This window comes from Trachypithecus francoisi, unplaced genomic scaffold (genome assembly GCF_009764315.1).
Source record: "Trachypithecus francoisi isolate TF-2019V2 unplaced genomic scaffold, Tfra_2.0 Lachesis_group8, whole genome shotgun sequence".
In the NCBI taxonomy this organism is placed as follows: Eukaryota; Metazoa; Chordata; class Mammalia; order Primates; family Cercopithecidae; genus Trachypithecus; species Trachypithecus francoisi.
In genome coordinates this window covers 98240613-98253967 of record NW_022681473.1, presented here as the reverse complement: position 1 = coordinate 98253967, position 13355 = coordinate 98240613, and the positions used below count along the sequence as shown (strand labels likewise).

Below are 13355 nucleotides of genomic sequence, written 5' to 3'. Positions count from 1 at the left end.
CGAGGAGTCACTATGTGCAAGGTAACAATGCTCAAGAGAACATATAATTATATAAGACAAAATCCTTCTCCATAAGAAGAAGATGACAGCACAAAGCAGGAAAGTAACAAATAAATAATACAAATATAGACTATTTTATTTTTGAATAGGTAAGAGACTGACTTCTAACTGAATAATCAAGAAAACATTCACAGAAGCAATGGGATTTAAACTGAATCTTAAAGAATCAACTAGAATTTGCATAAATGGAGATTAGTAAGGTAAGTAAATATTCAGAAGCAAAAAAGCACAAGAAAATATGACTAGGTTGTCTAAGTGGATTGCAAGGTTAATAGAAGGTAAGGTAGAATGGTAAATTACAAATGGTTGTGAAGACGTCCTGGGCAACATAGTAAAATCATGTGTCTACAGAAAAATTAAGGCCGTGCACAAAGGCTCACACTTGTAATCCTAGCACTGTGGGAGGCCAAGATGGGCAGATTACTTGAAGTCAAGAGTTTAAGAACAGCCTGGCCACTATGGTGAAACCCTGTTTCTACTAAAAATACAAAAATTAGCTGGGCGTGATGTCACACACCTGTAATCTCAGCTATTCTGGAGGCTGAGGTATGAAAACTGCTTGGACCCGGGAAGTGGAGGTTGCAGTGAGCTGAGAGCATGCCACTGCACTTCAACCTGGGTGACAGAGTGAGATTCTGTCTCAAAAAAAGAAAAAAAAAAAGAAAAACATTAGCCAGGTGTGGTGCTACATGCCTGCAGTCCCAGCTACTCAGGAGGCTGAGATAGGAGGACTGTTTGAGCCTGAGAAGTGGAGGTTCAATGAGCCATGATCACGTCACTGCACTCTAGCTTGGGCAACAGAGCAAAACCCCATCTCTTTAAAAAAAAAAAAAAAAAAAGCATGGTGTAGCACTTAAGGGGTAAGTAGAAAAAATACCAATAAAATAGTGCTTAAACATTTATGAACAGCATATGGGTTAAACAACAGCAATAAGATCATTATAAGACGACTGTTTCAGAACTCTGCATGTAAAGTTTAATGTCTGGTGGCAGTTCAAATAAAAACAAATTTCAGGAGCACTGCTAGTGAAAATCTAAAGGCTTGTTAACTAAAGGATTATGGGGGCAATGAAGAAAAGCCAGTCAAAAATAACTCTATAGGTTCATTAACTCAATAAACACTTATCTAGAGTGATTTTGTGCCATGCATTCTATGTTCACTAAAGACACAGTGCTAACAACACAATTAAATAAAAGTACTATGCCAAGGAGGCACAGGTACTGTGAAGCACTAAATGACAGAACTTAACTTAGTCTGGGAATGAAGAAAGGCCTCCAGGAGGAGGATGAAGCGTGGGGAAGAGGCATACTCTAAGTAACAGGAAACAGATTAGAAGTCAGAGAGAATGTGCTCCTACATGCTCTCCTTTTCATTACTTTTCATGGAATTAACCTGCTTCCTGAAACATGAATACCTAACCTTTTAATGAACTAGTTACCTTTTATAAGCTATACATTCAAATTTATATATCTAATTTACTTCACTAAAAAGACTTGCCAAGAAATTAATGGCATGAAAATATTAACCACATTAATATGAATTTTTATACACTTTTAAGCAGAATATAATTTGTGTACTCTTAAAAAAAATCTAGTACAAAAAGTAGATGTAACTTTGTATGCTAATAAACACAACTTTGTGCTATTCCATAATTGTTCTACAATTTCCGTGAAACAGAAATTATGATCATAAAAGTTCAGAACATACCATACGATTCTCTTACTCCAATAACCAGTTGAGAATCAAAAGCTTCTCCCAATCTCTCAGCATGTACCAGCTTCATTGCACTATCTTGGAGTCTGTTTTTTATATTTGAAAAGATTGACTCATTCCACGTATCAAGCATAAGCTAGGAAAACAACAAATTGTAACATAATTTTCAATTATTACTACACAAAGTATCATGTACAAACACCAAAAAAGGAAATCAAATTCGTAGGCCTGGGCCAGGTGCAGTGGCTCATGCCTGTAGTCCCACCAATTTGGGAGGCCGAGGCAGGTGGATCGCTGGAGTCCATGAGTTCGAGACCAGCCTGGGTAGCAGTGCAAACTCCTCTCTCTATAAAAAAAATACAAAAAAAAAAAAAAATAGCCAGGCATGGTGGTGCACACCTGTAGTCCCAATGAGCCAAGACCATGCCACTGCACTCCAGCCTGGGTGACAGAGTAAGACCCTGTTTCAAAATAACTTAGGTTGCATTCACTCAAATACTTCAGGGAAGCAGTATATTTAGCATAATGGTAAACAAGGGTCGACTAAATGTGGTCTAATCCCAAAACCTTGGGAGGCCAACATGGGAGGATCACTTGAGGCCAGGAGTTTGAGAGTAGCCTTGGCAACACAGTAAGACCCATCTCAACGACAACAAAAAATACAAAAATTTGCTAGGGATGCTGGCATGCACTTGTACTCCCAGCTACTTGGGAGGCTTAGGTGGGAGGATCACTTAAGTCCAAGAGGGCAAGGCTGCAGCAAGCCCAGATCACACCATTCCACTCTAGCCTGGGCAACACAGCAAGACCCCATTTCAAACAAAACAAAAGTAAATAAAGAACAAATGTTTCAGAATCCAACATAACTGGAATTCAATCCCAGCTGTTACTTATTTATCTGCTTTCTTATGTGTAAAATGGTCAAAATAATAGTGCAAATTTCAGTGGCTGTAAAAATTAACTATGATAATACATGGAAAATGTTTATTTTCCTATAGTTCCATGGTTGAGTTTCAGATATATTGATGGTTTGAAATAGACATATACATATGTTTGTAAAGACACATAAAAAATGCAAAAAGGATCAACTGAAAATCTGATACTGGACCTTATAAAAGAGTAGGCAACTCTACTTTTTAGATGTTCCATTAAATGATAAAAATGGTATATAAACATTGGTGATTATATCAGTACTCCAAGAAACTTGGTTAGATGTAGGAGATACATTAATAACAGCAACAATCACAACAAGAGTTAACAGTTTTCTAACACTCATTCTGTACCTGGGACTGCTGTATGTATTGTCCGCATATAACTCATTTAATTCTCATAATCTCAATTGATATAGGTACTATGATTATCCCCCCTTTAGATACGTGAAACCTGGGGTACAGATAGCAAAGCTAACTTTCCACATTTATGCATCTCATCAGTGGCAACACTGAGATGTGAATCCAAAAACTGTGGTCCCAGAATTGATACACTTAATCACTAAGTGGATGCTGCTTCCCACAACCAATAGAGAATGTCAAAACTTCCCACAACCAACAGAGAATGGCCAAAAAAAGAGGACAAGATTATGAGACTACAAATTAAATAGCAGCCAGAAGTGTTTTTCACTTTTATTTTTTTCTTGGCACTGATTTCCCATATTGCAGTGATTTCTATCACTGAAGAACCACTGGGTATCTAAATTTACAGAATCCCTGTCAACATCAGAGCAAATTTTAAGGCTGGGATGGGGCAACAATGCCCAGGTTACACTATTGTAATGCCGGAGTGTGTTACTATAACCATCACAGCAAACAGCAAATTGACTAAAGTTCAAATGGCATTTTTTACTTTTCAAATCTATGGTTCCATTTGATTCTTAAAAGTGGAAAGATACATGGAAAATGAGGACAGAGGTTGAAGAGTTGAAAGGGAAACCTAGGACCCTTCATATTCAGCACTGAGTTCTTTCCATTAAATCATGACTGGTTACTTGACACAAATTTTGAATAGAAAATAGGCACAGTACACACTGAATTTATAATAGAAGAATTAAGTAAAAGGGAAATTATAAACATAGCAGTTTAGCCACAATTAAATATAAAGATATCAGAAGGTAACCTAATAAAAGGAAATTTTTGAGAGAGGAGAAAAAAAATTTAATTTCTAGTAAGGGTATAGGCTGGGTGTGGTGGCTCATGCCTGTAATTCCAACAGTTTCGGAGGCCGAGACAGGCGGATCACCTGAGGGCAGGAGTTCGAGACCAGCCTGGCCAACATGGTGAAACCAGGTCTCTACTAAAAATACAAAAAAATAGCCGGGTGTGGTGGCGCATGCCTGTAGTCCCAGCTACTCAGGAGGCTGAGGCAGGAGAACTACTTGAACCCGGGAGGTGGAGGCTACAGTGAGCAGAGATTGTGCCACTGCACACTCCAGCCTAGGCGACAGAGTGATGCTCCAGTTCTTTAAAAAAAAAAAAAAAAAAAAAAGAGTATAAAGAAATAATAGAGACATAAAATACTGAAGATAATACCAGGAAAAGGAGAAAGTAAAAAGGAAAAGTAAAGGAGATAATGGTTGAAGACACAGATCTACAGCTTAAGACCACATAAAAAGATGAAACAAGATTGAAGCTAAAGACATAAATAAGAGTATTATTCAATAAAATCTAATAAGAGCTGAAAAGCAATTTACATGTGAAGTAGAAAAACCCACTTAAAAGTTTAAATTACTTTCAAATGCTTCCAAATCACCCTCTTTCTGAAGAATATTAGGAAAACAATGAGAAAAACAGTCTTACCTTTCGAACAATACTGTCTTCCACATTTGATTTTTTATTGCTGCCCTGTTTACCCATTAAAGTAATTTCTAGTTGACAAAAAGGTTTTGGTAAAATATCACATTGTGTAAAGAACTTTCTCCATTCAACAATATATGCTTTTAGCAAAGCTGTATCATCTTGATGGCTCAGTACTCGCTGAAAAAAAGAGGTGTACCAATTTGAAATAAATGCAGTTGCTTTGAAAAATTAAGAACAAAACATATCATCCCAAAATTTAAATTGTACATAATTTTTAAATTATTGTACAAGCTCTTATATCCAAAAGAAATTAAAACATGTTCACAAAAAAAACTTGTATATGAATGTTCATAGCAGCATTATTCAAAAGAGATAAAAAGTAGAAACAACCCAAATATTCACTAGCTGAAATATGGATAAACAATATAGGGGCCAGGCATGGTGGCTCATACCTGTAGTCCCAGCACTTTGGGAGGCTGAGGCGGGAGGATTGCTTGAGCTCAGGAATGTGACACCAACCTGGGCAACACAGCAAGACCTCATCTCTACAAATAAAACAAAAAACTAGCTGGGTGTGGTGGTGCGTGACTGTGGTCCCAGCTACTTAGGAGGGTGAGGATTGCATCAGAGGCTACAGTAAGCTGTGATTTGGCCACTGCACTCTGGCCTGGGTGACAGAAAAATACCGTCTCAAAAAGAAAAAAAAACTAAACAAATGAAAAAAGAAACCCAAAAACCCCACAATATATGGTATATCCAAACAACAGATATTATTCGGCCATAAAGAGAAACAAATATTGTGAAAGAAACTAGTGACAAAAGGCCATATATTATTATTCCAATTATAGAAAATGTCAAATACAGAAATATCCATAGGGACAACAGATCAGTGATTTAGTGGGTTGGGAGAAGGAGTGACTGTTCATAGGTATAGGATTTCTTTTTAGGGTGATGAAAATATTCTGGGATTATTGGGTGACGGTTGCACAACTTTATGAAATATACTACAACTCACTGAATCATATCCTTTAAGAGAGTAAATTTTATGGTATGTTAATTATATCTCAATTTTTTAAAAGGTGGTGGAGTCACGTCAGGTACAGTGGCTCATGCCTATAATCCCAGCACTCTGGGAGGCTGAGGCAGGTAGATTACGAGGTCATGAGTTCGAGACCAGCCTGACCAACATGGTGAAATCCCGTCTCTACTAGAAATACAAAAACCAGCCAGACATGGTGGCATGCGCCTGTAATCTCAGCTGCTTGGGAGGCTGAGGCGGGAGAATCGCTTGAATCCGGGAGGCGGAGGTTGTAGTGAGCCAAGATCGAGCTAGGCGACAGAACGAGAATCCGTCTCAAAAAAAAAAAAAAAAAGGTGGTGAAGTCTCTTTCCCCATTATTGGAGTTTGGGCTGGTCCTGTGATTTACTTTGACCAATAGAACACTACCGATATAACACTGTGAGATTTCTCAGCCTATCTGTGAACAGGTATTGTAGATTCTACTTTCATCTCAAAGGCTGGTTTCCTTGAGAATTAGAAACTACACAGGGAAGAGAAAGCCGCACCAAAAACCATATATGTGTTTTAATGCTTTCTTAGACCACTTGGTCCAACAACTCACTGCTACTGCATTAATAAGCTTAGGCAAAAATCAGCTGAGACCAGCCCAAATTGCTAAGCCACAGAATTGTGAACAAATAAAACAGTTGTATTAATCTAAGTTAAAAAAAAAAAAAAAAAAAGACTCCACCTATGTTTATTATTTTTACTTCTTTTTTTTTTTTTTGTTCTTTAAAAAATGTTATAAACATTTCAATGCATATTGCCTTTCAACCATTTGGAAGATCTGGTCCTTCCTAACAAGGTATGTTCAATTGAAGATTACCTAGTAAAATGATTCACAATTAAAAAAAAATTCTTAAGCATTTAAAAATCTCTTTAAGATGGGTCTTTTTAAGACCCATGTCTAGCATTGCTATTCCTATTAACTGCTCAGAATCAGTGGTGCTAAATCCCATTCTTGGATTTTTGCTGATGTCTACATTTCCAGACTTTATTCAGTCATGTTACAGTGAAACCCTTCCCTACTTTTTTCCCCAGTGTTCAGTATATTTTTTAACATCTGTTAATAACATCTAAGGTAACTCTTTAGAAGTTTATTTCCAGACACTGAAGAATAAAGCTCTATCAATTTGAAATAAACATAATTTATCTTTATCAAGTAATAAAAAGAAAACATTGTACATTTCCCAATGCAAGTAGAAACTGTATCTCTAAATTAGTTCTAAGAAAATAGTTTTAAATTGTGATACTGAAACATTTAATTTTCTAAGTGCTTGAAAATAAAATTTATTTTCATTAAAAGGTAACTTCCTATAAAACTACAATTTAAAAAATTTGTCAAGAAATTATCAATAAAACACTTAATTTCTCAAGTAATATCCAATACATTAGTCTTACTCCATCATGGTAGTAGCTACTAGCAAAATTAAAATATATGCCAATCATATACTTGATTTCAATATCTTAAGTCATATATAGAAAAAACTCATTTTTAATTTTCAACTGCTAAGCACCCTTTAGTATTTAATAATACGATTTAACAAACTACTTTCACTAATGTTGTATAAGACATTAATGGAATGATCCAACTAAAGAATAAGAAATTCTAGCCTGGACTTCTAGCCATCAGATCAGACTTTTTTTTTCTTTTTCAGCCTCAACCTTCTTCGCTCACACAATTCTCCTGCCTCAGCCTCCAGAGTGGCTGCAACCACAGGTGTGCATCATCACGCTTGGGTAATTTTTTATTTGTATAGAGACGAGGTCTCACTACGTTTCCCAGGCTGGTCTCAAACTCTTGAACTCAAGCGATTTGCCTGCCTCAGCCTCCCAAAGTGCTGGGATTACAGTCCTGAGCTACTGTGCCCTGCCCCACACCTCATGTTATAGAAAGGAAAATAATTTCATGTCCTTAGGGTCCTCCTCAAAAAGGTAAGGGATTTATTCATAAGAAAGGCTGTGGTTGATTTGAAACATTACAAGGTGTCAAAAAAACAAAAAACTAACTCTTGAATAACTGACCTAATGCCTAAATGAGCTTTGTCTTCCTTTTGATATTATTGGCCATTTATACATAATAGCAATACAAGAGTGCTGAATTTTGGCTCAGCACTAGCAATACAAAGGACCGTCTAAAGAATTTACAACTGGAGAAGGATCTGGAATTGAAATTACTGTCAACTTGAGAAGAGGTATTAGTAATGAGAGAAAAAAAACAGATTTGTGTGGACTGATGTGTAGCCAAAAAATAATGATGGCGGGAACTTCTAAAAAAATAAAAAATTGAATTTGCTATAGCATCTTTTAATTAAATATAACATGTACTCTCTTGACAGAAGTATCACTGCGGGAAAAAAATAATCCAACTAATGACGATCATTTCATGAATAAAGTTATTTAACAAATGTGTCAAAAGTCAATGCAATATTTTTAAATTACTTCAAGAAGTTCTACTTTCAAAATTATAAAATATGATATTATCTGAGTAGTTTTAAAACAAGTCTAAAATAAGCACGTAGAACTTACTGCCTGCGCTTGCTTAATAAACTCAAGAATATCTTCTTTTAAAGCCTGATGAATTTTTGCTGGGCCTTTATCATCCCAAAGACAGACTGCATGCACATCCCTGTGAATATAAAGTAAGTAAACAAACATTAATGACGAAACAAGAACTGAACAAAACATCTTAAATTCTATTTCAGTACAGTTTCCACAGACCATATTAGAACCAAGCTAATATTGTCTGAATTCACTCATACAACCCAAGCACACTTGTAAATTGCCTCATATATACATGTTTCTATTTTTATTTTCTTTTGCCATTGTTTTCCTCCTTAATTCTCTGCTACTTACCACATACAATTTAGTTATGAAAGCATGTCTCCATCTCCCAATGTCACTGCCCAAAGTTAACTGCCAGTAATATTTTCCTGTGCAAAAACAACTACAAATCTTTTTAATTCTTTAACACAATAGTTGTACACTATTTTGTCCTTTTAATTATTTTTAAAATTTTTTTAATTTTTATTTTTTAGAGACAAGGTCTCACTCTGTTGCCCAGGCTAGTGTGCAGTGGCAAGATCATGGCTCACTGCAGCCTTGACCTCCTGGGTTGAGGAGATCCTCCCACCTCAGGCTCCCAAGAGCTGGGACTACAGAAGCATGCCACCACGCCTAATTTTTTAAAAATTCTTTTGTAGAGACAGTCTTGCTATGTTGTCCAGGCTGGTCTTGAACTCGTGGTTTCAAGGGATCCTCCTGCCTCAGTCTCCAAAGTGCTGGAATTAAAAGTGTGAGCCACCATGCCCAACCTTGTTATATACTCTGTCACCCAGGCTGGAGTGCAGTGCCACAACCATAGCTCACTGCAGTCTCAAACTTCTCTGCTCAAGGGATCCCCCCGCCTCAGCCTCCTGAGTAGCTGGGACTACAAGCATGCACCTGTCTAGTTTTTAAAATTTTTGATAGAGATGGGGTTTTGCTATGTTGCCCAGTCTGGGCTTGAACTCAAATCCTCAAGCAATTCTCCTGCCTCAGCCTCCCAAAATGGTGGGATTGTGGGCCTATTTTGTCTTTTTAAAAGAATTAGTCACTTAAATCACAATAAAGCAAATCTCCTAGCTTCCCCATGTATTACCCATTTACACATCAATTACTCTTTCTCCTTTAAACAAAAAAACAAAAACAAAAGTTATCATAAACTGATATATAAAAACTCAGAACTTACAAAGCTGACATAGTTTACAAAAAGGTCCTTCATTATAGAAATATATTTAATATCAGTACAGCATGTTCAGAAAATTAATTTCTTAATTACCTAGTTGTAGGCTAGGTGTGGTGGCTCAAGCCTGTAATCCAAGCACTTGGGGGAGGATGAGGTGGGCAGATCACTTGAGGTCAGGAGTTCAAGACCAGCCTGGCCAACATGCTGAAACCCCCATCTCTACTAATAATACAAAAATTAGCCAGGCATGGTGGTGAACACCTATAATCCCAGCTACTTGGAGGCTGAGGCATGAGAATCACTTGAACTCGGGAGGCAGAGGTTGCAGTGAGCCAAGATGGCGCCACTGAACTCCAGCCTGGGCAACAGAGTGAAACGGTGTCTCAAAAAAAAAAAAAAAAAAAAAAAAAAAAAAAAAAATTAAAAGTAAAAAAAAAAAGTAAAAAAAATTACCAAGTTATAAGTGAAATTACCAAGTTGTAAATCAGAGGAACTTACAACAAAAGGACAGGGTCACACTGAAGAATCATTCATTCAAAAAATGTTCCCCAGTGATTCATTCAATTCATAATGGAGCCTCTACTATAAAAAAAAGTCAAAGAAATCCAAATAAAACATCTCCAGAATTATAACGTCAATAATCAAATTGTTTTATATTCTAACTACTCTGTGTTTTTTTTTTTTTTTTTTGAGATAGTGTCTCACTCTGTTGCCCAGTCTGAGGTGTAGTGGCATGAACACAGCTCACTGCAGCCTCAACCTCCTGGGCTCAACCCTGCCTCAGTCTCCCAACCAGCTGGGACCACAGGTGTGTGCCACCATGCCTGTCTAATTTTTTATTTTTTGTAGAGACACGGTCTCCCTATGTTGTCTGGACTGATCACAAATTCCTGAACTCAAACAATCCTGCCACCTCAGCCTCCCAAAGGGCCAGGATATAGGCATGAGCCACTGGGCTTGGCCTATATTCCCATTTTTAGAGAATTATTAGAGCCCAAAGTTTTGTCTCCATATTAATTTGAATGCTTTTTTCACTTGTTCAATTCAGTTTGATAATGGTATCTGGTCCAGTGCCTAGGATGCTATAAGCACACAAATATTTGTTAAACAACAATATAGAAGGTAACATCTGACTACTTACTATGTGCCAGATACTATTCATTCATTCATTCATTCATTCATTCATTTATTTATTTATTTTGAGACGGAGTTTCGCTCTTGCTGCCCAGACTTAAGAGCAATGGCATGATCTTGGCTCACTGCAACCTCCGCCTGCTGGGTTCAAGCGATTCTCGGGCCTCCGCCTCCCAAGTAGCTGGGATTACAGGCATGCGACACAGGCTAATTTTTGTATTTTTAGTAGAGATGGAGTTTTACCATATTGGTCAGGCTGGTGTCGAATTCCTGACCTCAGGTGATCCACCTGCCTTGGCCTCCCAAAGTGCTGGATTACAGGCGTGAGGCACCAGTCATATACTATTCTAAATTCTTTTAACCTACTTTATCTTCATAGCAAGTCTTAAATACTCCTATTTTATCCTTATTTTACAGATGGGGAAATTGAAGGAAAACAATCCAAGATTACACAGTATATGGTGGAGCCAAGAAATCAGCCTCCAGAACTCACACGAAACGAAATCTACTCTTGAAACTCTCCAATCTATTAAACAAGAAGCTAAAGTGATCTTTACAAAACTCAAGTCACATCATATTACCCCATACTTAAATCCTCTAATGGTTTCCCAACACTCTTAGAATAAATTACAAAACGATTAAATGACTCCTGCATACCTAATCAGTCTCACCTAGTGACTAAAGGAATCTAGAGTCTAAAAGAAGAGACTGGCCGGGCATATTGATTCATGCCTGTAATCCTAGCACTCTTGGAGGGCAAGGCAGGAGGATCATTTGAGGCCAGAAGTTCGAGACCAGCCTAGGCTGCATGGCAAGACCTCATCTATACAAAAATAAAATAAAATAATTAGTTGGGCATGGTGGCACATGCCTGTAGTCCCAGCTTTTCAGGAGACTGATGAGGGAAGATCACCTGAACTCAGAAGTTCAAGGTTACAGTGAGCTACGATTATGCCACTGCACTCCAGCCTGAGCGACAGAGTAATGCTCTGCCTCTAAAAACAATTTTTTTTTTTTAAAGAAACAGGCTGGGCATGGTGGCTCATGCCTTTAACTCTAGCACTTTGGGAGGCCAAGGTGCACAGATACTTGAGGCCAGGAGTTTGTAACCAGCCTGGCCAACATGGTGAAACCCCATCTCTACTAAAAATACAAAAGTTAGCCAGGCATGAGGGTGCGCGCCTGTAGTCCCAGCTACTTGGGAGGCTGAGGCAAGGGAATCGCTTGAACCCAGGAAGCAGAGGTTGCAGTGAGGCAAGATTGCACCTCTGCACTCCAGCCTGGCCAACAGGGCAAGACTCTGTCTCAAAAAAGAAAAAAAAAAAAAAAAGAAACTGATAGAAAATTGATTGACTATAACTCAGTATGTTACAACTATTTTATGTATATAAACAAAAGATGGTTTAGGAACTCAGGGATAGGGTAAGGGTGAGTGAGAGGTAGAGAAGAAAAGGAAAGGCTTTCTGGAATAGATGGTTCCTGAGCTTAATCTCCAAAAATAGGAGTTTGCCAGGCAAAGGTGTACAAAGATAGGAAAGAGGATATTTTATGAAAAAAACAACAGTATAAAGAATTGTGGGCCAGGTGCAGTGTCTCACGCTTGTAATCCCAGCTCTAAGGGATGCCGAAGTTGGTGGATCACTTGAGGCCAGGTGTTCAGGACCAGCCTAGACAACATGGTGAAACCCCATCTCTACTAAAAGAAAAATACAAAAATTAGCCTGATATGGTGGTGCACACCTGTAGTCCCAGCTATTTGGGAGGCTGAGGCATGAGAATTGCTTGAACCCAGGAGGTGGAGGCTGCAGTGAGCTGAGATTTTGCCACTGCACTGCAGCCCAGGCAACAGAGCAAGACTCTTGTCTCAAAAAAAAAAAAAAAAAAAGAATTGTGGATGACTATGGTAACTGCAGTGAACTATAAGCACATCAATGTGGCTACCCTATAAAGTGAAATGCGAAGTGATAAGTGGTAAGAAAGAAATTGAGCAACCTGTGCTCGCTTCGGCAGCACATATACTAAAATTGGAACGATACAGAGAAGATTAGCATGGCCCCTGCGCAAGGATGACACGCAAATTCGTGAAGCGTTCCATATTTTTAGGATTATAAATTATTCTACTACAAAGACACATGCACACGTATGTTTATTGCGGCACTATTCACAACAGCAGACTTGGAATCAACCCAAATGTCCATCTGTGACAGACTGGATTAAGAAAATGTGGCACATATACACCATGGAATACTATGCAGCCATAAAAAAGGATGAGTTTGCGTCCTTTGTAGGGACATGGATGCAGCTGGAAACCATCATTCTTAGCAAACTATCACAAGAACAGAAAACCAAACACCGCATGTTCTCACTCATAGGTGGGAACTGAACAATGAGATCACTTGGACTCGGGAAGGGTAACATCACACACTGGGGCCTATCATGGGGAGGGGGGAGGGGGAGGGAGTGCATTGGGAGTTATACATGATATAAATGATGAATTGATGGGTGCTGACGAGTTGATGGGTGCAGCACACCAACATGGCACAAGTATACATATGTAACAAACCTGCACGTTATGCACATGTACCCTAGAACTTAAAGTATAATTAAAAAAAAAAAGAAATCTGAAAAAAAAAAAAAAAGAAATTGAGCAACCCAACCCCCTTTTATCCCTTATATTCAATCACAGTCCTATTGTATTCATCATGCAAATGTCTCTCTAATATGGACATTTCCCTCCCATTACCATAATGAGAGTCACCATCATCTTTTATTTAGTTTACTATAACAAAACTAACATGTATTAACTGCTTACTACGTGCCAGACACTCCACATTGACTCGTGTTAGTTTAAGAAGCCTTTTAAGAAGC

At 38.0% G+C, this 13355-nt stretch overlaps 1 protein-coding gene and 1 non-coding gene across 2 annotated transcripts in view; one reads left to right on the top strand and one right to left on the bottom strand.

The window, feature by feature from the left end:
* CUL5 (cullin 5) overlaps positions 1-13355 on the bottom strand; it is a 107539-nt gene that overhangs the window by 56813 nt on the left and 37371 nt on the right. Inside the window, 3 exon segments of the mRNA XM_033207648.1 lie at positions 1769-1910; positions 4567-4743; positions 8156-8255. Coding sequence (XP_033063539.1) covers positions 1769-1910; positions 4567-4743; positions 8156-8255 — 419 coding nt within the window.
* On the top strand, positions 12482-12588 carry LOC117081936. The gene has a single exon (XR_004436387.1). It is a non-coding gene; the product is annotated as a U6 spliceosomal RNA (small nuclear RNA).